Source organism: Opisthocomus hoazin, chromosome 4 (genome assembly GCF_030867145.1).
Source record: "Opisthocomus hoazin isolate bOpiHoa1 chromosome 4, bOpiHoa1.hap1, whole genome shotgun sequence".
Lineage (NCBI taxonomy): Eukaryota > Metazoa > Chordata > Aves > Opisthocomiformes > Opisthocomidae > Opisthocomus > Opisthocomus hoazin.
In genome coordinates this window covers 53,337,469-53,358,849 of record NC_134417.1, presented here as the reverse complement: position 1 = coordinate 53,358,849, position 21,381 = coordinate 53,337,469, and the positions used below count along the sequence as shown (strand labels likewise).

General features: G+C 38.1%; 1 protein-coding gene across 1 annotated transcript in view; it reads left to right on the top strand.

The window, feature by feature from the left end:
* KCNH8 (potassium voltage-gated channel subfamily H member 8) overlaps positions 1-21,381 on the top strand; it is a 196,507-nt gene that overhangs the window by 159,316 nt on the left and 15,810 nt on the right. Inside the window, exons 11-13 of the mRNA XM_009938801.2 lie at positions 2,448-2,662; positions 17,778-17,816; positions 19,380-19,735. Of these exons, the coding sequence (XP_009937103.1) occupies positions 2,448-2,662; positions 17,778-17,816; positions 19,380-19,735 (610 nt within the window). The remainder of the gene's footprint in view (positions 1-2,447; positions 2,663-17,777; positions 17,817-19,379; positions 19,736-21,381) is intronic.

Here is a 21,381-nt window from a genome sequence, read left to right as displayed (position 1 = left end):
ATGAAACTTCATCCTACTACCTACAGCCTTTGCTACATGATTTTCATTTGAAAAGAATCATACATTAGCATTACCAGATCAATTTTTGTATATTTCAGGCTAACATTATTTTATCAAACACTGTAACTACAATCAGATACTAGTCTAACATTTTTTCCAACTTCTTTATGCATTATTGATACTGTGTGTATGCCTAAAAAGTTTCTGATTAATATGTTTAAAGATCAGTTTTGGTATACATGAAATATTTTTTCCTTGTCCATATTTACACAGCCATCAATAGATTAGCATTTTCAGCCCTCTGCTTAATATAATCAAAGAAATCTAAAGAACTGCTGATACTTACAGTAAAAAGTGAATTATTGCTCAGCTTTACACTATATTTTGTTATGTAAACATTACATCATGTGATGACTAATCTTCTTGTCATCTGTCAGATTTACCTTTCCCAGATTGACCAAAGTTAGTACTAGTTCTTATTTATACTAATTGCAATTTTTAAGAGGCCTCAAAAGTAGCATTAATGTATGTATATTCCTAGCATAAAAGAAAATCCTTCCCTACCATGGGTTTATGATAAGCACTTTTGAGAAAGTTGTACAATCTCCTTGTCAAGACAAACAACGACCAGTAGTATTTTAAAGCACAAAATTATCTTATTTAAGCAGCTTCAGGGATGGTTGGCTGCTCATTTAAACTTGTTCTTCAAGGACACCATTCCTTGTGTAATATCCAGTTGGAATCACATGCTGGGTGGATTTTCAGATTTTACAATCTACACTTATTAATCACAGAACAATGTAAGATTGGAAGGGACCTCTGGAAGCCAACCAACCTAAACCTGCTTCAAGCAGGGCCAAATTAGCTCAGCTTGCTCAGGGTGATGTCCAGGTAAGTTTTGAACACCTCCAAGGATGGTGATTCCACAGCCTCTCTGAACAGCCTGTCCCATTGTTTGACCAGCCTCACGGTGACATTCATTTCCTAACTTCTAATCACAATTTCTTATGTTACAACTTGTGCCCAGTACATCTTGTCACACAGTACACCACGAAGAGGAGTTTAGCTCAGTCTTCTCTACACTTTTCCATTAGGCTGTTGAAGACAATAATAATGCCATTTCTTCTTAAGGCGGAACAATACAGTTTTCCAGCCTCTCCTTGTACATTATGTTCTCCAGTCCCTGATCATCTTGGTGGCCTCTTCTGGACCGACCCTAGTATGTCAATATTCTGTCCTGTACTGGGAAGCCCAAAACTGGACACAGGACTCCAGATGTACTCTGACAAGTGACATATAGAGGGGAAGAGTCATTTTCTGGGGCTTGTTGCCTGCACTCTTGGCCACCTTTGCTGCAAGGGCACACTGTCGGCTCATGTTCTACTTCTTGTCCACGAGGATCCCTGAGTCCTTTCCTGCAGAGCTGCTTTCCAGCTCATTGGTCCTCAGCCCACGCTGCTGCAGGGACGTTTTCCATCCCGGGCGCAGGACTTGGTATTTGTTTTTGTTGAACTTCATGAAGTTTCTATTAGCCATTTTCTCATTCACTGAGTTTCCCCTGAATAGCAGCTTTGCCCTTCAGCATATCAACCACTCTGCCCAATTTGGTATTGACCACAAACTTGCCAAAAATGCACTCCATCACACTGCCCAAGTCTTTAACAGACAATCTGCATTAACTTTTGAGGAAGACCTCTGGTTCAACGATTGCTCTTCGTACTTTATACCTCAGATCAGATGTTTACGGAAGCTTTTCATTATAAAATTTTTGTGCTCTTCAATACATGGTCAGTCGTGGTTTTTAATACGTCCATTATTCTCAGGCAGCCTTGCCCATAAGTGACAATAGAATGGTTTAAGAATTTATTCTTTTTTCTTGACAGAAGTGCCATCAAGCTACACATCTATTAATAGCCTATACAAATAAGATGATACACCATGAAGTGTAGCTATGCAGCCAGACCTATCATCAATTGTGTATGTTTTGCAGTCCAAGTTCTAAGTCAAAAGGTTGTTTGAACTGACGATCTATACTTCATCGTGTCATTATTAAAATGCTATCTTAACATCTGTCTGTTCTAATTGAAAAGAAAAACAGGCTAGAACATAATGTTCACTTTTTGAAATACAAAATCGCACCTTCTACTAATTACTAGCATAATTTCTAACTTTATACTTATTTACTTGATTGCTCTCTTAAATCAGGTAGTTACTTACCTGGAAATCAGTCATTGTACCGCCAATCAATCGCATGTAAGTTTGCACCTGCAAAAAAGAAAAAAAAAAGACAGTTTTTAGACAAAGATCCTTTAGAATGTTATTAACTAAACAGTGCAGTAGTAACAATGGGATTTAAGATTTAGCAACTATGTTAAACAGATTTATGATTCAAAAAAGAAGTAAAGAATTCATGCTTTGAAGATTATTAATTTCATATTTTCTTTTAGGTAAAGGAGATTTAATTGGAGCAAACCTCTCCATTAGGGATCAAGTTATTAAAACAAATGCAGATGTTAAAGCTCTAACGTACTGTGACCTCCAATGCATTATCCTCAAAGGTCTCTTTGAAGTGCTCGACCTGTACCCAGAGTATGCTCACAAGTTTGTTGAAGACATACAGCATGATCTCACATACAATCTAAGAGAAGGCCATGAAAGTGATGTAAGTATCTTTAAAGATCTCTGCAGCTATTGTTACCTTTCAGATGTTTATCCTACTTTAGCCAGTTCTCATAATTTCATCACAGTAAAGAAATAATACACAGATTACACCAAAAGGACCGCTCATTTCGTTTGTTTGATAATTCAGTCATTACCTACATGAATCATTTATCAATTGATCAGATCATAAACAGCAAACATATTCTCTGCTTCTAATTCTTCCATAGAAAACATCATCTATGAGAGAACATTCTTCTTTAATATTTTGTCCTTTTTACTTATGTTTAAAAATAATTCATATTAATGTAAAGCATGTGTCCAAATAAAAGTATTTAACTATACCTTTTCTAGAAGCTCATGTGCCAGCCTAATGAACATTCATTTCATAGATCACTGATTATCTCTTCTCAGTTAAGAATGTCACCATACACATTCAAAATGAGAAACAGTTGTTTCTCACCACACTGCAACTAAAATGTGTTTTTCCACTTAAATGAGCAATTTATGTGGAATAACAACAAGAAATTCAAGATAAAGCACTGCTGAAAGACTTCAGTATAGACTTGCCAAAGTATTTTCACTGATATTATGTAGCAAATATTTATATTCAGATTTTAATAGTGAAAAGATTTTATGACAGCTCTCCTTTTCTGACTTAACTGTGTGAGTGTACAATCATAGCAAACGCCAAACTTTCAGTTTGATATTTAACAGTTCAGGTATTTGCCTTTGTACTGTGCTTCTCCTTACACATGGAGAAAAGTAACATTGAAAGCACATGCCTAGGGACAAGTATACTTTCAAGACAGGGGCCAAACGTAATACCAAGAATGCATGAAAGGCAAAAACGGTTATCATCTCTTCAGGCAGACACCAGGAAGAGTTGCAGAGCTTTGTAACTCCACACCCTGCGTGGCTGTCATCTTCCACATCGCATTGTTATGAAGAGTGGCCTGTTGCTTGGGTGGTTTCTGGAGAAAAGTGTTGATGGCTGCCCTGCTGCATGCTGCTGCAGCACTGCGGCTTCCTGGCTCGTGCCCACTCACACGTGCTTCTGTGCAGGTGGCAGCGAGTTCTGCGCTGCAGTAGTCACCCAGGGAGTACGTTGCCAGCCTGAACACCCTCTAGGCTGACAGCACTGCTCCAATGCATGCAAGAACAGTGGGCCAAAGTCCTTTTTTGGCTCAAACACTCGATGGATGCGTTATATAGGTTGACTTTTCTATGTAAGCTTCTTACTAGGTGTACTTTGGTACAAGTGTTTCCACAACAATGCTCTTTAAACAATTGCAGTAGAAAGGTGTAAATGTGCAAATATAAACCTGTAGAGAGGAAAACAATCAGAGTATCTCATTTGTTTGTCTCTTGAAATGTTACCAAACTTCCTGCTGCTGAAGACAGCAGCTATCTGTTACAAGAGCTTGAAGATCAGTTTGTATAATACATTTTCCTCGGCGAGGAATGCTTAATCTGAAAAGGAGTTTAATTCCATGAAAAGACAAGGTTTGAAGCTGATTGCATTCTCCTCTCCAGTTTTGTCATGGACCTTGATGGACTCCCACAAGGTATTGCTTCATGCTTTTCTGTATGCTGACAAATTTGGGAATCACTATATCAGCTGCATACACACTCAGCTTTTATAAAATCAGGGACAATTCTTCCCAATTAGAGTTGGCTGGGTGATGTACAGACTGTCTGTGAGAGCAAGCCTACACCAGTCTTGAAGGTGACTGCACAGACAGGAAAAGCAGCTCCTCACACTCGCTATGGAAGACAGGATTTAAAGCAATGCAGGCCACACCAAAGGACCATTTCTGCTTTAAAAGTAAAATATTTGCAGAATATTTGAATATATGCTGTATTTTCATGGTATAACCCATTATCTTAAAATTAAAGGGAAAAAAAAAAGATCCTGACACTGAGTAGCATCCAGTGTCACAGGCATATATAGAGAACCCAAGACAGCTTATTATTGTGTCACTTTCTCCTACATCCTTGGGTTAACTATGCCCTCCCACTAGTATTCCTCTTGTAGCAGTACTAATCTTGGTCATGTGCATCTCATTTCTGATCCAACCATTTTACTTATCAACAAAGAGCAAGAATAAGGTGGCCAAAAATCACACCACCACAAAAAGAAGGCTCACAAAATGAGGGGTGATACCTACGGCAGTATTAAGTGCACCTGGTCACCCACTCGCTTGCTCTGCTTCACCTAGAAAATACCATGTCTTCATGAATATAACTTGGACGCAGAATTTAATTACCTGGTGGTTTACTCTCACAGAATAGTAGGTTTTCAGAAGTACAATTTGAGGGTATGAAAAAATTACTTTTTTTTTTTTTCAGTAAAGCATAATTTCTTGGGAATGGTGCTATGGAGAGTTTGGCAACTGTGACACTGCATCTTGCACTGATACAAAGAACAAGAGGCCTCCTTGACACCTATGCCATGCCTCAAGCTGTAATGAAGTCCCAAAGGAAGATAAGACCTGTGCAGGCACTCACTAGAACACTATCAATATGTGTCATTTATAAAAACAAAACATGATATTCCAGAAGATTCAAAAACCTATCTTTGCAGACAGGACTCATAATTAATAAGAATCTACTTTTCCTTTTGTAGCCTTACTAGTAGTATTCTGTCTCTCACAAGAGCATCCCTTCCCCCTCCCCCCAAAGAAGGAGAAGCTACTCTCTTTAAAATGAAAATACTCCGTCTCAGAAGCAGGGGGAAGGACTGCTTCCTTCAGTGCGTCTGCAGCGTAAATGAAACATAATGAAAAAGATTGTACAAGTGGTAGATTCTTCCTCCGGTTGGGAACATCGTGTCTTACTGCAGTTTAGCGAGGCTGCTTGATAATAAAATAAATAAACAGACAACTAAATTTTAAAAGGCAACTAAGAAGCAATAAAACCAAAGAAATTCTTTTTCCCCCAGAAAGGCATTGTCTGACAAAATGGTGCTTAATTCTTGTCCTTTGGAGAGGCTGGTGTTTAGAATTTATTAAATTTTAATGATTGAGTTGTGGGGTTTTTTAATATAATAAAGCTCAAGTTGCTATTAGCAATACCAAACAAATTTCGAGGATGATCTTCATTTTCTACTGGGAAACCTGACAACTGGCCAAACCAATTAAAGGTGAAAGCAGCTCCAAGCTCTGGAGCGTACAACAGAGGGCACATGCTGGGAAGAAAAATGTCCACAAATTCTAATCTAAAACAGAATAAATAGTTAGAATTAAATATTTTAATATGCTGAGTTTTATGGTTCATTCCATCTAAGCATTAAATAAGTATTTTAAGAGTATATATGTAATTCCACCTTATTTCTTTTAATAGGCTTATTTCTAGACTTTTATCTTTCTTTGTGGCAACTGGTGGTATAGCTCCTGCAGGCAGTAAAAAGGGCAGCAAAGAGTATTTTGAATGCAAGCACAAAATTCATCTGAAAGTCTGCCTGGCCATTGTCTGTTTGTCAGCTAGTAGATTATGTATTTGACATGTGTTCATTCTTGTCTCTTTAGTCACGCTTTTTCTAGATATTCTAATATAGCTCTGTTGAATTTATGAATGCTGCTTTCCAATATAGTAATAATACAGAAGGAATTCTATCTGTTACGTATCTGATTATCTATTATGAATTAGTAATGAAAAATAGCATGACATTTCTGATTTTTTAATGTGTCTTTATTGTCTACATAACGAGTAGTGTTTTGCTTTAAAAAAACAAATCAAAGTTATCCTATTTGCAATTCTATAGTTATTAAGGAAAAAGTAAGCATTTTTTTCTTAAAGAGTTGCATTTCATTTCGACAAGTATTGTAAGGTAAAAATATTGATAGAAACTTCAGTCACATAATTACTGATGTGGTTAACTTTCAGAGCAAAAAAAAGTATCCTATTTCTTGGGTATTACCTATGTGTTTATAATAAAACCTATACATTGAAAAAAATAATTTCCAAGCCAACTCTTACTACACTGCTACACTTAGTCATAATTCCTCCACCCCAGCCTAGATCATAGCTGGTCCTGTACATTGCAGGACAATTACAGGTTGCAAAATATTTTTCACAATAAATAATCTCTGTAGAAGATTTCCTAAATAATCCCAGCCACCTTTTTAACAAAGAGAGTTTTGCCATGCTATCCAGTAGCCGTGTAGAAAGAAGTGGCTTACCTTAGAAACATCAAAAAGCCCTACTTTGGCATTTAGAGTAGGGTTGTATAACTTTGAGGAAAACTTGTCATTTTTAAACAAACTTACATGCAGTTAAGCATCCACGTTTGTCAACATCTGGCAGAGGACTGCGTACTATTACTGCAGATGTAACTCATTGGTGCTTATTGTCTGTGGCACAGCAGGTATAAATTCTGCAGAAGAAAAGACCAGTCAATGGCAATTTTTGTGTTTCTATGCAAGAATTACTACAAGTAGAATATAGAAGGGAATAAATCACTCAAAGCAACAGAAGTCTAATACTTTATCTGCTTGAATTTTCTGAAAAAAAAAAAAACCAATAAACCTTAGATTCCTATTTGTTATCTTTCTCTTTAGTCCATGTGCGCTTGGCAGCAACACAGAACAAATTCCCATTGCTCTGTTAGAGACCCTAAGTGACTGATGGCTGTGCATCCACTGCTTTCTTGCCTGTCAGCCACCGTATTTCCATTTCTCCTTTATAAATCTTTTGATATGAGATGGAGTCTGCAAACTTCTCATCTCGGTGATTATAGTGTGCGAATGAAGGTGCTCCTCAGGCTATCAAAAACTAAAATAATTTAAAAACTGTGAACCTGTAATTAACTTTGAGACGTGCTTCCTGATGTGTTCACTGGAGTAGGTCTCTTACCTGCCTGTGTGCATGGACTGCTCTGCAATCAGTGCTGCTGTGAAATATTGCTCAGTGCTCTTTCACATTTTACAAGCTACTCGGATTTTTCATTCATGCTTCTGGGACCATCTGGAATTTTTTTTTCCTTCTTCCCTCTCTCTTTCTGCCTCTCCATCTTCCCAAAATAAATTACCCTATTTCTGAACAAGGCAGCACTCATACAACATCACTTACACAGCTCAAGTTCTATATTTGTATGGAACAAGTAACAGGATTGTGCAGCTGTAGCAGGGCATGACCACTGGCAAAACAACCCAGAGCAGTTCCTTCACCTGTTTCACAACTTCTGATCTTAAATGAATGAGAAGCAGTTTGTGAATGAGCTTTGTCATCCATCTCTCTGCAAGATATGTCACAGGTGTCCTACCTGTATTCATGACATGAAGCATGTTTCGCTGGATCTTTGGCTATTCTAGGTGGATGCTAGTTTCAGACAACCGATCCTGCTGCAATACCCTCCTCCTTGTGTAACGTTACAGTCAGTCCTTCCTCCATTCCCTCAACCTAGCAATTACCTGCTTCACTCAGCATGGGAGTAGGGCTGACCTGGAGCTATAGTGCAAGCCAGGCTTCACTCCTTTTTGTTGTCTGCTAACTCATAAAGCTTGTTTACTTGCAATCATTGGTGAGCATGATGTGTGGTGCCTCTGAGCCATCCGTTCACCTAGTACCACTCAGGATAATCATCTCACTATCATGTTTCTAATATATCCTTCAATATGGTACACCGCTGAGAAATAATTCAATAAGGAAACGTGTAATTCAGAAAGGACAGTGGTACGCCTTTTCTCTTGCAGGTTTGGTGGCCTTCTCATTTTCTTTCCTCGTATCTTTACTTGAACATTTTTTTCCTGGTATGCTCTTGTCTCATTTCTGTAGCATTCAGTCATTCTAATATTTTGGAATATTTGCTATCTGGTTTTGTCTCCCTAATAGTTTATTTTTCTGATTTGCAGTCATTTTCCAGTTAAAAGATTCATCCCACTACAACTTCTTAATGCAATTATGTAATTTTTTCCATTAATTAATTTTTTCATTACTTCTTGTGTTTTTACAAGTATTTTCCATTTTACACCTAAAAGAAATATACAATTGAATGTAAGAATGAATCCAACAAGATGTGGAAGAGACCAAAGGAGAGGAGAGGAAAATAGCCCATTTAGTTTTGTCTGGGAATAGATATGTGACCCACCTCAAAATTCCTACACCTGTGGTCACTCATTTACTTTTGTGAATGGGTTAAGAGACAGGAATTATGATCACTAGTTATGCATGATTTGTAACAAGACTATTCAATGCACTTATGTAATTCGGATTTTCACAATTGCACCTTGCCACCTTCTTGACAAATACAAACAATTTTCACTGTAAATAGAATTCAAATATTTAAATAAGTGACAAAATTTTACTTACAATTATAGCTTTTGAGTCATTTTGAGTGCTCTCCATCCTCATTCATTTCAGTTCCTGAGATTATTGCATTCTGCATCAGATTATAAAGCTTAGCCAGAGGGTTACACATTGAAAAAAAAGTCCAGGCTAGCAAAGAAGCTTATTGATGTTTTTAGACTGTGATATGAGGAGTGTATAAAACATCGTGTCAAACAGAATTTTACCCAGGAAAAGCTCCTGGCTTTCAGAGAGTATTGCCTTGGAACTTAACTGTATTTCTCTTTTAATTACACAGGGATGCTACATGATAACTTTTCCCAATAAACATCACTGTGTCTAACAAAACATGATAATGTAACTTGTACAATATTAATACTATATCTTTGTCTTTACATTGGAAAAAATGGAAAAGAAAATTCACCCTCTAAATTAATATAATTTTAAAGTTAAGATACTAATGTATACTAATGTATCTTAACCTTAAATTTATATTAGAGGGTAAATTTTTTTTTCCATAATTGCTTTTATTTTGCATTGATATAGCAATGACCAGATAGTGGCCTTAAATTCTGAAGCACTCTTACAGTAAGCTATGCTTTTATTAGTCTGTGTAAAGTAAGACTAATTTATGAATGAAATGATAATACTTACCACAATTTCTTCTATGAGAATACTGGTTCTGAAGGCACAGACCAGCTTGAGATGTAATGAGCATGTCAGACTGGCTTACATGGTAAAGTACCTATATCACTCGCAGAGTCATTATAACCTCAGGATACATGTTGAAATGTGTGAAATTAAATATAATGTAGTCTTCAAGTAAAATGTCTATAATCAGTGCAACTTGTTTATCAAGCAGGCATTCTACACGTATACAAGCATCCATTCTCAATTTTATTAAGCTGGCACCATTTTTAGGGGTATTTTTTTAAATATCATAGAACAGAAGAACAGCTGAGGTTGGAAGCGACCTCGGAAGCTCATCTAGACCCACCCATCCATTCAAAGACATATAATCACATAAAAATGAAAGACAGCAAACATTTATGTACAAATGCACTGTAAGATTTTACTAATATAAACCCAAATATATCAGCATATTTTTCTTTTTAATCATCTATGCCTTCAGTCAGTAAAACCAGAGCTACATAAGCTACCTACATAACTGTAACTCAAGTTCTGCTGAAAATGTAGTTCCTACCTAAGACATAGAGATCACTTTTTAAATGCTGTGCTAAACAACATGCTTGTACCAACAAATATATACATACTGTATATACCGTACTGCATATATAGTAAGTATTCAAGAACTGGCTCCACTGAAAATCACACTGTGTTCACTCCTTCAGCAAAATCTGTATTGGATTTCTCCGACACTGGGTTTGATTTTATATCATGGTACTTAAAAAATTGTAGCAATTTTATTCTCTTATTGACTGCCCATGCTGTCTTAGTTTCTATCCTATGCAGAACTTCTTGAGTAAGCAAGCTGCCAAGAGCTCCCAGAAGTTACGTGCCCAGCTCTTCTGTATTATGCGTATACAGAAAACACTAATTGCATCTCAGGGGAAGGAAATTATGATAGCTCTCTCGGTTAACAAGGTTATATACTTAGACTTCTGCTGATATCGTCACATGCCAAGACATGACTTCTTACCCCGAGGTGAAATCTTGCGAATCGCTTTCACAGGTACTGGAAGTCTGCTGTCTTCCTCAGTTTTAACTCTGAATATGTCTAGGGGCCAGATGCATGCTCAACTTGCACTTTCGTTCCTGCTGGGAGAATTGACTAGAAGTTGATCTACTGATCAAGTTGCTACCCAAAAAGCAAAATATTCATTATTTAGATGAATTGTTTCTGAGAAAAAAAAAATTAAAGGAAACAGATTATGCCTGTCCCTGCTTTCTATGTAAAGTTTACCCTGAAAGCCAGACAAAGCTGGATTTTCTTAAAAAATCTCCGCAGATATATTGCTGTCCTCCATGAGTCACAGAATCACAGAATGGTAGGGATTCGAAGGGACCTCTGGGGATCATCTAGTCCAACCCCCCTGCTAAAGATGGTTCACCTATACCAGGTGCATAGGACCTCGTCCAGGCAGGTTTTGAATATCTCCAGAGAAGGATAATTCACAAACCCTCTGGGCAGCCTGCTCCAGTGCACCTTTACTCTCAAAGTAAGAGTTCTTCCTCATGTTCGGACGGAAATTCCTATGCTTCAGTTTGTGCCCACTGCCCCTTGTCCTGTCACTGGGCACCACTGAAAAGAGTCTGGCCCCATCCTCCTGACACCCACCCTTAAGATATTTATAAGCTTTTATAAGGTCCCCTCTCAGCCTTCTCTTCTTCAGGCTAAACCAGCCCAGCTCCCTTAGCCTTTCCTCGTAGCAGAGAAGCTCCAGTCACAGAATCACAGAATCACAGAATCACAGAATAGTAGGGGTTGGAAGGGACCTCTGTGGGTCATCTAGTCCAACCCCCCTGCCAAAGCAGGGTCACCTACAGTAGGCTGCACAGGATCTTGTCCAGGCAGGTCTTGAATATCTCCAGAGAAGGAGACTCCACAACCTCCCTGGGCAGCCTGTTCCAGGGCTCCGTCACCCTCAGAGGGAAGAAGTTCTTCCTCATATTCAGATGGAACTTCCTGTGCCTCAGTTTGTGCCCATTTCCCCTTGTCCTGTCACTGGGCACCACTGAAAAGAGCTTGGCCCCATCCTCCTGACACCCACCCTTCAGATATTTGTAGGCATTTATAAGGTCCCCTCGCAGCCTTCTCTTCTTCAGGCTGAACAAGCCCAGTTCCCTCAACCTCTCCTCGTAGGGGAGATGCTCCAGTCCCCTCACCATCCTTGTAGCCCTCCGCTGGACTCTCTCCAGTAGCTCTTCATCTTTCTTGAACTGGGGAGCCCAGAACTGGACACAGTACTCCAGATGAGGCCTCACCAGGGCAGTGTAGAGGGGAAGGAGAACCTCCCTCGTCCTGCTGGCCACACTCTTCTTGATGCACCCCAGGATCCCATTGGCTTTCTTGGCAGCCAGGGCACACTGCTGGCTCATGGTTAACCTGTCGTCCACCAGGACACCCAGGTCCCTCTCCGCAGAGCTGCTCTCCAGCAGGTCCACCCCAAGCCTGTACTGGTGCATGGGGTTGTTCCTCCCCAGGTGCAGGACCCTGCACTTGCCCTTGTTGAACCTCATCAGGTTCCTCTCTGCCCAGCTTTCCAGCCTATCCAGGTCACGCTGAAAATTAGTCCCCTAATTAGATTGGTCAAACATGATTTCCCCTTGGTGAATCCATGTTGACTACTCCTGATAATCTTCTTTTCCTCCACTTGCTTAGTGATGACATCCAGAATGAGCTGTTCCATTATCTTTCCAGGGATGGGGGTGTGGATGACCAGGCCTGTAGCTCCCTGGGTCTTCCTTCTTGCCCTTTTTGAAGATTGGAGTGACACTGGCTTTCCTCCAGTCCTCAGACAGTTCTCCTGTCATCCAGGACCTTTGAAAGATGATGGAGAGTGGCTCAGCAATGACATTGGCCAGCTCCTTCAGCAGTCACGGGTGCATCCCCTTGGGGCCCATGGATTTGCAGGTGTCCAGTTTGCTTAAATGATCTCACACCCGATCCTCCTCAACCTAGGGAAGGTCATCCTTTCTACAGGCTTCCTCTCTTACCTCCAGGGACTGGCATGCCTGAGGGCCAGCCTTAGCAGGAAAGATTGAAGCAAATAAGGCATTCAGTAACTCCACCTTCTCTGTATCCTCTGTCACCAGGCCACCCACCTGATTCAGCTGCGGTGTCACTTCTTATTAACACTCGTCCCACTGTGAGTGCTAGCAAAAGAGCTGGAAAAAATTGGGGATGCTTGAATATAAGCAATTGGCAGGTATTAAAATTCTTTGGGAGAATATTTTTCAGGATTCACTTCATTGTCTTCCTCTTTTCAAGAGCCTCTCTGAAGTTAGATATACACACTTACATAAAAAGTAGTATGAAGTTTCATTTAAAGGTAAAGCTAACAATAAAAACTTGAAAGCAACTCTTCCACAGCATCTACAGCCATGATTTGAGGAGTCTAATTGGATATCAATCCACAGGTCCTGTCCTGCAAATATTCACAAGTCTCTGTGAAATCTCAAAGTTGCGTGAAGATAAGCATATACCTAAGTATTTTCAGGAAGGGGAAGAATGTTGAGTTCTATTACTTTGAAAGCTGCTAGCATTCATTGTAATTTCTATTAATATTATATAAATTTTTACATGACTGTAATCAAACTGTAGGAATATTTAAAAGTATGTTTTGTCTGCAGTAATCTGCAAGCTTTTCCAAAAATGCAACCTGCCAAAGCAATGTACAGTCAATGCCAGTTCTATTGTCTATTTTAACAACCTCTCCTCTTGTCTTCTTTTGACTTTATTGGCAGTCTCTTCCTTAATTTTTTTTTATTTTATTTTTTTATTGGCACAGGTTTGCTATGAAAGGTATATGTTCAGAGCAGTTTGGGACGCGATTTTTTTTTCTGTTTTGGGGTGCGGGTGAGGGAAGTAAGAATATAGAAGTAAAAATGACAAATTACACCAGCTGTATTTACCATTTATTCGATACTCAATTTGGAGCAAGTGAGAGCGGTCAGTTTTTGTTTCTGTGACATGATTTATCTTTTTAACATGAAATGCAATAGATCTTGTATTGTATTACTAATAAAACAACCAAAGTATAATTAAAAATTTTTGCTAATGAATGCAGTGAACTTAACATGCAGGTTTTAAAGAAGTCTATGAAAACTAAACTTTTAATACTAAATATAAAAGCTCATATGAGAAATTTGAATCCAAGAAAGCATTAATTTGCAAAAAAACTTTATCCAAATCTAACTACAACCAGCAAGTTACTGAACACTTGTCCTAACTTCACAGGCTACAATAATTTCTTCAAAAGATAGGAATGATGTAGGATAATGACTTGACAGAAGATTGCAGAGCTCATGGTAATTTGCAGTTATTGGTCACCTAGAATAAAATACTGGTGACAGATCCGCTGTTCAACTTTTGCTGCTAATTACACCGTAAGTAGGATCAGAGAAAGCTGAAAGCATCTGCTTCCACAAAATACATATCCTTTATCTCTCCATTAAGCAAGGAAAAGAGATAAGAATAAACCTAAAAAAATATAGGAACAAACCAATAGAAAGTCTTAAAACGAAAAAGAAAATAAAAGCAGAAGGGTTAAATTGCTCAGAAAATGTAGATAGGAAACTATTATATCTAACCTGAGAAACTTTTTGTGAGTGATTAACTCCTTTATGATTTAAAAGATTTGTGGTATTTCATTGAAAAAATTCCCAATTATGGAAAACTAAGGCCTGAACACATGTCAGGCATTAAGCTTTTCAGCGGTACAATAATCTCTTGCTATGTATTTGTATCTTTTCCATTACCATACAGTAAATTTGCAAAGAACAGAACATATGGCATGCATTTTTGTATTTTTCCCCACACTGCCAATGCTCCTAAATGTTTTTTTCCTGTTTATAAATGCTGACTAAGAACATTAATATTCTAGTTTGATTTCAAATCCTTTCCTGAAAGTGTATTTTATTCTTTTGATTCCTCAGATACAAAGAGTTATTCATATATTTTAGGACCCAAGAGTTTCAATCAAATAAGTGAAATAATGTTTCCATTTTTGTTCCTTCTTCTCATGAAGGCAACAGGAATCAGGCCATTAAAAGATGATAAAATTCTTTTGAGGCCAAAAATGGAGATGTGCTTACCTGGACATCTAATTTAGCTGCATCTCTACATTTCTCTTTTTAGGGTTTTATAATTGGAATTAATCTTGAATTATTGTACAGCTAATTACCTGGTTTGGCCGCAGTTCCTAGTAGAGATTCTTCCATTAAAGACTACTGTCTCTGACCTTGGAAAAAACTTCAAACCATTGGCTTTCAACAGCAGACTACCAGTGTTTTCAGATGGGGAAATGTTCTTTTTGTGCTTATAACAAGCAATAACAAAGATTATAGATTTGAGATTACTTACATGGAAGAATTCTATAGGAGTCTGCCTTTGATACATGATCTATTATTGTTTTATCTTGTGAAATGAAATGTAACAGTTAGTTTCACAAGACTTAAAGAGACACCACAGTTGAAATTAAAAATTGAATTAGACTCTCTGACAGTATTTCACGCTTCTCATGCTAACATCAGTCTTTTTGGATTTTCCTAACGCATAGCAGGGGATATACTCGTATTTTTCTTTCAGCAGCCTTTATACTTTAAGAGTTGTACTTCATTTTAGAAGCCTAGAATGTGAGATATTTTGCATCCTCTTTCTTTTTGCGTGTGAAAAAAAAGCATTTTATAGAAGGCTACACCAGTGTGTTGCCCTAAATAAGAGGGTTTAGCAGTTCATACCCTGGGACAGCACCTCATAATTATTTCTCTGATACTACATTTTTACAGAGATAAAGCTATGTGCATGGTGAGGTTTTTAAATTTACTGCCCTTTGACTGTCTTTGTCCATGTTCTTGTGTTTATCTTTCCTTTTTCTCTTTGAGAATGGTATTTTGGCAGGGAGAGAGAGAAGGGAGTTACTGGAAGAGGTTTCAAAGCCAAACTCTTCAGAATTCTCTCTGGTCACACTCTAATCATAGTTTCTTCTACCAACTTTCAACTACTAAGCCATAAAGTTCAGGCTCCTGTTCTACATGTGCAAGATACAGTGTTCAAAGTTACAAGCAAAAAACACAGCTGCAGCGTGTTAAAACACAAGCAATTACAACACTCTTTACTGTGGTTTCTGTGCTATGGAAAAAGTCGTTTATAGGTCCTGGGTTTATCTGAAAGTACTAATTTATCCAGACTGAAACTGTCCCCAGTAGGTTAAAGGGGGTCAGTTTGGGGAAATGAAAGAAGAAAGTCTGATGAGTAGTTTCTCATGTCACCTGCTCCCTGCTTGTGCCTGTCCTTTCCCACTACCCTTCCTCCTGAGGACACTTCTTCCCCTCCCTTCAAAAACCAGCCTGCCTTCAAAAATATTTTTGCTGTTCTGTTGGTAAGGCAACAAAGTGCTGCCCCTAACCCCAGTTCCTCCCTGCTGTGGTGACCAGCAAGGTCCCTGAGAGCAGAGAAGGACTGATGGGTGGCTGTAGCTGTGGTGTTGATGGGCAGAGGAGAGGTCCTGCAGCTGAGGAACAGTGTTTCCAACAGATCATGGAGCTGAAAGACCTCAGCAGAGCTGTGGGAAACACCACCAGAACATCTAGGAGACACCCATATAATGATTTCTTTGTCTCTGTTTTTAAGATGTACAATAAGGATTAACCTGTGCTCAGGAGAAAAAAAAGTGAGAAGAAATCTTCACTTGCATTACAAACTACAAATGACAAGTCATTACTAGAGCCTTCAGCAGGCAAAATCGTACTTTCTAAGATTTTTCTTGTGAAGCTGCTAATGATTGGGATTGGCTTGCAGTTTTAATTAAGGCTGCTATTTAACATTCATACTGCACCTGTGCCTAGAAGCCAAGCAAACTGATGCCCCAAAATTCTGGGCATTGTTGCAAATTAATTGTCTTAAACATATGTGCAAAGCGGGCCATAAGTACTTCCTAATTTTGACTTTCAAATTTTAGTACACTTCCAGTTTCCTGTTCTCCTGAATCTTGAAGGAGATGGTGTGTCTTCAACTGGCATAAATTACACTACAAGCTGGGAGATTTCAGTATCTGAGATCTAGTCGTCTGTTAATAATGTCTAGTACTTTATCTAACCCAGGAATAACAAAGCAGTTATTTTATTTACATAGCCTAATTACTGCAGTTGTTCTGTTTGGCAGTTATTAGAGTGTTATTGCTAAATTTATTGATACACCTGCTACTGGTTTGGTTGTTGTGGAGTAGGATTTCTGCTTACACAAACTTAAATATTTTGTATTTCTATATCATACCACTACTAGTACCCTCACCTTTATGAGCAACTACAAAATTTTTCAGGTTAACCTGAAAGACTTATGAAGGAAAAAAAAAAAAAAAAAAAGAAAAAACTCCACAGCACAACTATTTTTTCTAAATTTGTGCCTAAAATTTGTGTATTTAGGAGTTCTGAAGAGTTTTACCACACAAATTCAGAAGTCTAAATGACTTCCAAGAAGGCTTAGCCTCTTTTACCTGAGTGCAGAGAAAAATAAACTGCGGACTTTCTTAGAAGCAGTTACACTTTAAACTTGCATGATTTTTCTTCCTTTTGTTTTGCTTTGCTTCTGTTTAATCCAAGAAAAGAAAATGTCATGGCCTTGAATAACTGTTAGGCACATATCTCCCTCAGGATTATATTGGTCCTACTTGCTTCAGTCCCATCACTGCCTTTGAAAATTCCCCAAAGATGCTACAGTTAGTTAGATCATCCACATGTAAGCACTAGGCTGGCACAGGAGCTAAATCTACAAAGAGGTAGAGCCAAAGCAGAGCATTGTTCCTGCATGGGATTCCACCAAACCAGCACTGAAACCCACCTGGCATACATTCACCTATCTGCATTCACTCATAGGTTCGGAGCCTTCGCCCAACTTTTTATTAAAATAAAATGTTAATTTTGCAAGAACTATCTTTTTAATAAAAAATATTTTTTTTTTCTCACAGCATCTGTTTCCAAGGAGTGTCCTTAGTTCAGTGCTATGTCACCATTTAATTTAATACAGCTGTTCTATCACGACATTCTTTTCTCGTATCAACATAAATGCTTTGCTTTAGAAGTTTGTATGCTCTTGGAAGCCAATGCTGGGCAGAAGCACATATTTGCTACTTTTTGTTTTGTTTTTTCAGGTAATATCAAAATTATCAAACAAGTCTACGCTATCTCAGGTATGTCAGTCACCTTTTAAATATGCCAAGCTTTACTTTGAAACATGCAGAGAGTTATGGCCAGAGCAAAGCTGGAAAAACTCCAGCTGACTTCAGTGGTTTCAGAATGAGACTTTAAACAGCAACCTGCAGATAGTTCTGCCACTCTCCATTTATGAGTAACAGCTTATGAACTTTTCTTCCAGGTCCTGGATTTGGATATCCTACTATAGCACCTGCATTTTAAATACATGGTTACCCAAGACAAAGTTTTGAATACAAGTAACACTCATTCTCTGTAGAGTATAGGCTGCATCAGTACCAGGTCCTGTAAAATTTGATAATCATGACAGCCTTCAGTTGACTATTATGGTTGACAACAAAGCTATTATATTTTATACAGACAGGTCTTTTGCCATTATTTTAAATTCTTACCTTTTGATAAATGAAAAGGATCTAGTTCACCGAATTCATCAACGTATACTAATAGAAAAGCATTCATTCAATGGAAGTGTGCTGTAGCACACAGCAAAATTAAATCTATGCTGCAAAGCATTTAGATACTAACAGGGGCTTAGAACATTCAGGTAAATTCCCCAAATCTGCATTTCAACCAGCCATTCTTACTTGGCCTGAATGTCGGAAATTTGACTACACAAGCTCATCTGAGGTTTTCCATCTAAAGTTAGCAGTGCCTTAATCAAGCTTGATTAAGAGGAGTAGCTTGAAAAAAAAAAAGATTAATCTTTTCTGAAATCATGAAGTTACATTTGGCTGTCCTCGTCACTGAGATGTGTGGAGTTTGATGACCAGTGTCTTTTATTACCATGCAGCAGTAACAAACAACACACTACTCTTATACTGTGCTTTAATTAGCACATAAAGTACAGAACCCAGGTCTATACTGCCTCTAAATTGCTTTGGTTCCAACATCAAGCATTCAAATTGCATTTTCTTTAAAAACAGATGTATCTCTGCTTTTCAATGACTCAGTTCTGAAGTTGACACTGTCTTACCGCTGGTGCATTAACAGGACTGTATAAACTGAGAAATTTGCCTACTGTCCCAGCAGCGGTTTCAGTTATAGCATCTAAGAAGGACATAGAGGATGTTTGGACTTGAGCTGAACTGCTGCAGATTGCTCTTTATGCATTATGAATGGTTCCATATGAAAATGTGGAATTATCTGAACTATCTGCCTCAGTTCTTTCCCTTGGTCCAACAGGAGTCTGAGAGTGTAATGTAATGCCTCAGTAAAGCAAGATTAACCTACTCAAGTATATATACAATACATGGCTTGTAAGAACTATCATGTAATCTTTCTTGGTAACAAAATATATTGCAGTGAGGTCACTATTATGTCACTAGTGACCGTTTTTAATTGGTTTGTATCTTTCTCCTGTATGTACATATACACATAGTTGAAAAGGGAAGCTAAAAAGATAGCTAAAAAGAGCTATCTCTAATGAGAAATGAAAGCTGTGCTAGATCTGGGTTTGTTCCAGGATGAACACCAGAAGAAATTGTGTCTCTGCAACATCAGGGTCTGAATTTTACACTAGTATATATGATCTCCTATTTCAGACAGAGCTCAAGGGAAATGGAAATATAAAGAAGAGTCTCCCTTCAATTGTGGAAGATGAAGACGAGGATGAGGAGGGAGAAGAAGAAAGTAGCACCCTTTCACCTATCCATACAAGAAGCACAAATTGCTCTCAGCAGAAGAAGGCTGGAAGCAATAAAAGCCACCTAGGGAGAAACTTGAAGCAGTTGGCCTCAGGAACAGTGCCCTTTCATTCACCCATTCGTGCTTGCACTTCAAACCCCTCAAGAACCAAACACGAAACAGAGCTCCGTTACCACTCCAGAAGGAAGGAGAAAAACCTTAAGTTACACCTTTCAGCACTGACCACCAGTGCTCCAGCTGACCTAAGCCCAAGGTAACGGTTATGAACTATTGTTTTCTTCTTTATCATATAACTCCAATCAAAAATACCATGATTGTAACACTATAAAATATTTCTTTTTCTTTAGTAGTTGATAGTTTTGTTCACCCCACCGAGAAGGAAAAGTCCTCTTACTGTAGGAACTATTACATACTGTGCCGAATGTTATGACTTCAGGATTTTATTGTAAAAAAAAAGTATTTCTACCAGTAAAAAGGGAAAGTATTGAGTAATTATGAAAATAACTATTTGAATAGTCTGGCTTTATGGTATCATTTTGTCCATCTATAATAATATGCATTCCCACAACAGCACTGTGAAAGGTTCCAAGTCCATCAGAGAAACAGCAATTTAGAAGGCAAACAGATGATAATACAGCATAGCTGTGCGAATACAAAAATTACTGGAGTAGAGACTATAATGGAAAACTATTGTCTAGCAATTTTAGAAAATACTTTGTGTTTTTTATATTAGAGAAAGGAAACCTGATAATGCAAGTTATGCAGAGACTAAATATGGATTTGACATAAACAAGAGTCCTATAATAGTTTGTTGTGGTATTCTCAGTGTATAATTTTAAATATTTTAATTTTTTACTTTTACACTACTTGTAAGGAGATTTGTGTCTTATTTCTAAATGGCTGCAATATAATAATTAACTATTAACCAAGAGTTTTGGGAACAGTTCTTTGCAGAAATCACAATCACTTTTCCACACACGAGAAGCTGCAGCTGTTGATCTTCCACTTCAAGTTTTGGTTTCTATAATTTGAAGTATTTTACATGTTCAAGAACTTCCTTTATTCACTAGAGACAGAGTGGCAGCTTCAGCAACTTGCCATTGCAAATCTGAAATAGCCACAGCTTGACCAATATTTGTTTAGCTCAGTCAAGGCACCTGTACATAGCCACAGCTTGACCAATATTTGTTTAGCTCAGTCAAGGCACCTGTACACCCTAACCCTAACCCTAACCCTAACCCTAACCCTAACCCTAACCCTAACCCTAACCCTAACCCTAACCCTAACCCTAACCCTAACCCTAACCCTAACCCTAACCCCTAACCCTAACCCTAACCCTAACCCTAACCCTAACCCTAACCCTAACCCTAACCCTAACCCTAACCCTAACCCTAACCCTAACCCCTAACCCTAACCCTAACCCTAACCCTAACCCTAACCCTATGCAAACATAAAAAGGACATGGAAGACTATATAGAAATCTTTCCTCCTCATCATATATTTGATCAGTACAGTTACATTTCAAATAGGAGCAAGATACAAACTGACTTTAGATTTGTTAATACAGGGGAAAATAATGTGTGGAAAACCAGCTTCTGCACTATCAAAACTGAAATGCATAGTGGATATTTTCTCATTTCTTTCACAGATCTCATACGAATTTAGTTCAGGTCAGCTATGGATAAAGGTTATTATCATTTGCACAGCGAGTTATAATTCAGGGAAAAGCTACCTTTTATATTTTCTGCTGAAATGTAATCTTGCTCGTTATTGTTCTGAATATATGCAGCCAGATATTGGCACCTAAGGCTGCAAGAGCAAATGTGAAACAAGTGTTGTTACACATATTATTATTTCCTATGCCCATTCATAATTTTATAAACACAGAATAATCCTGTT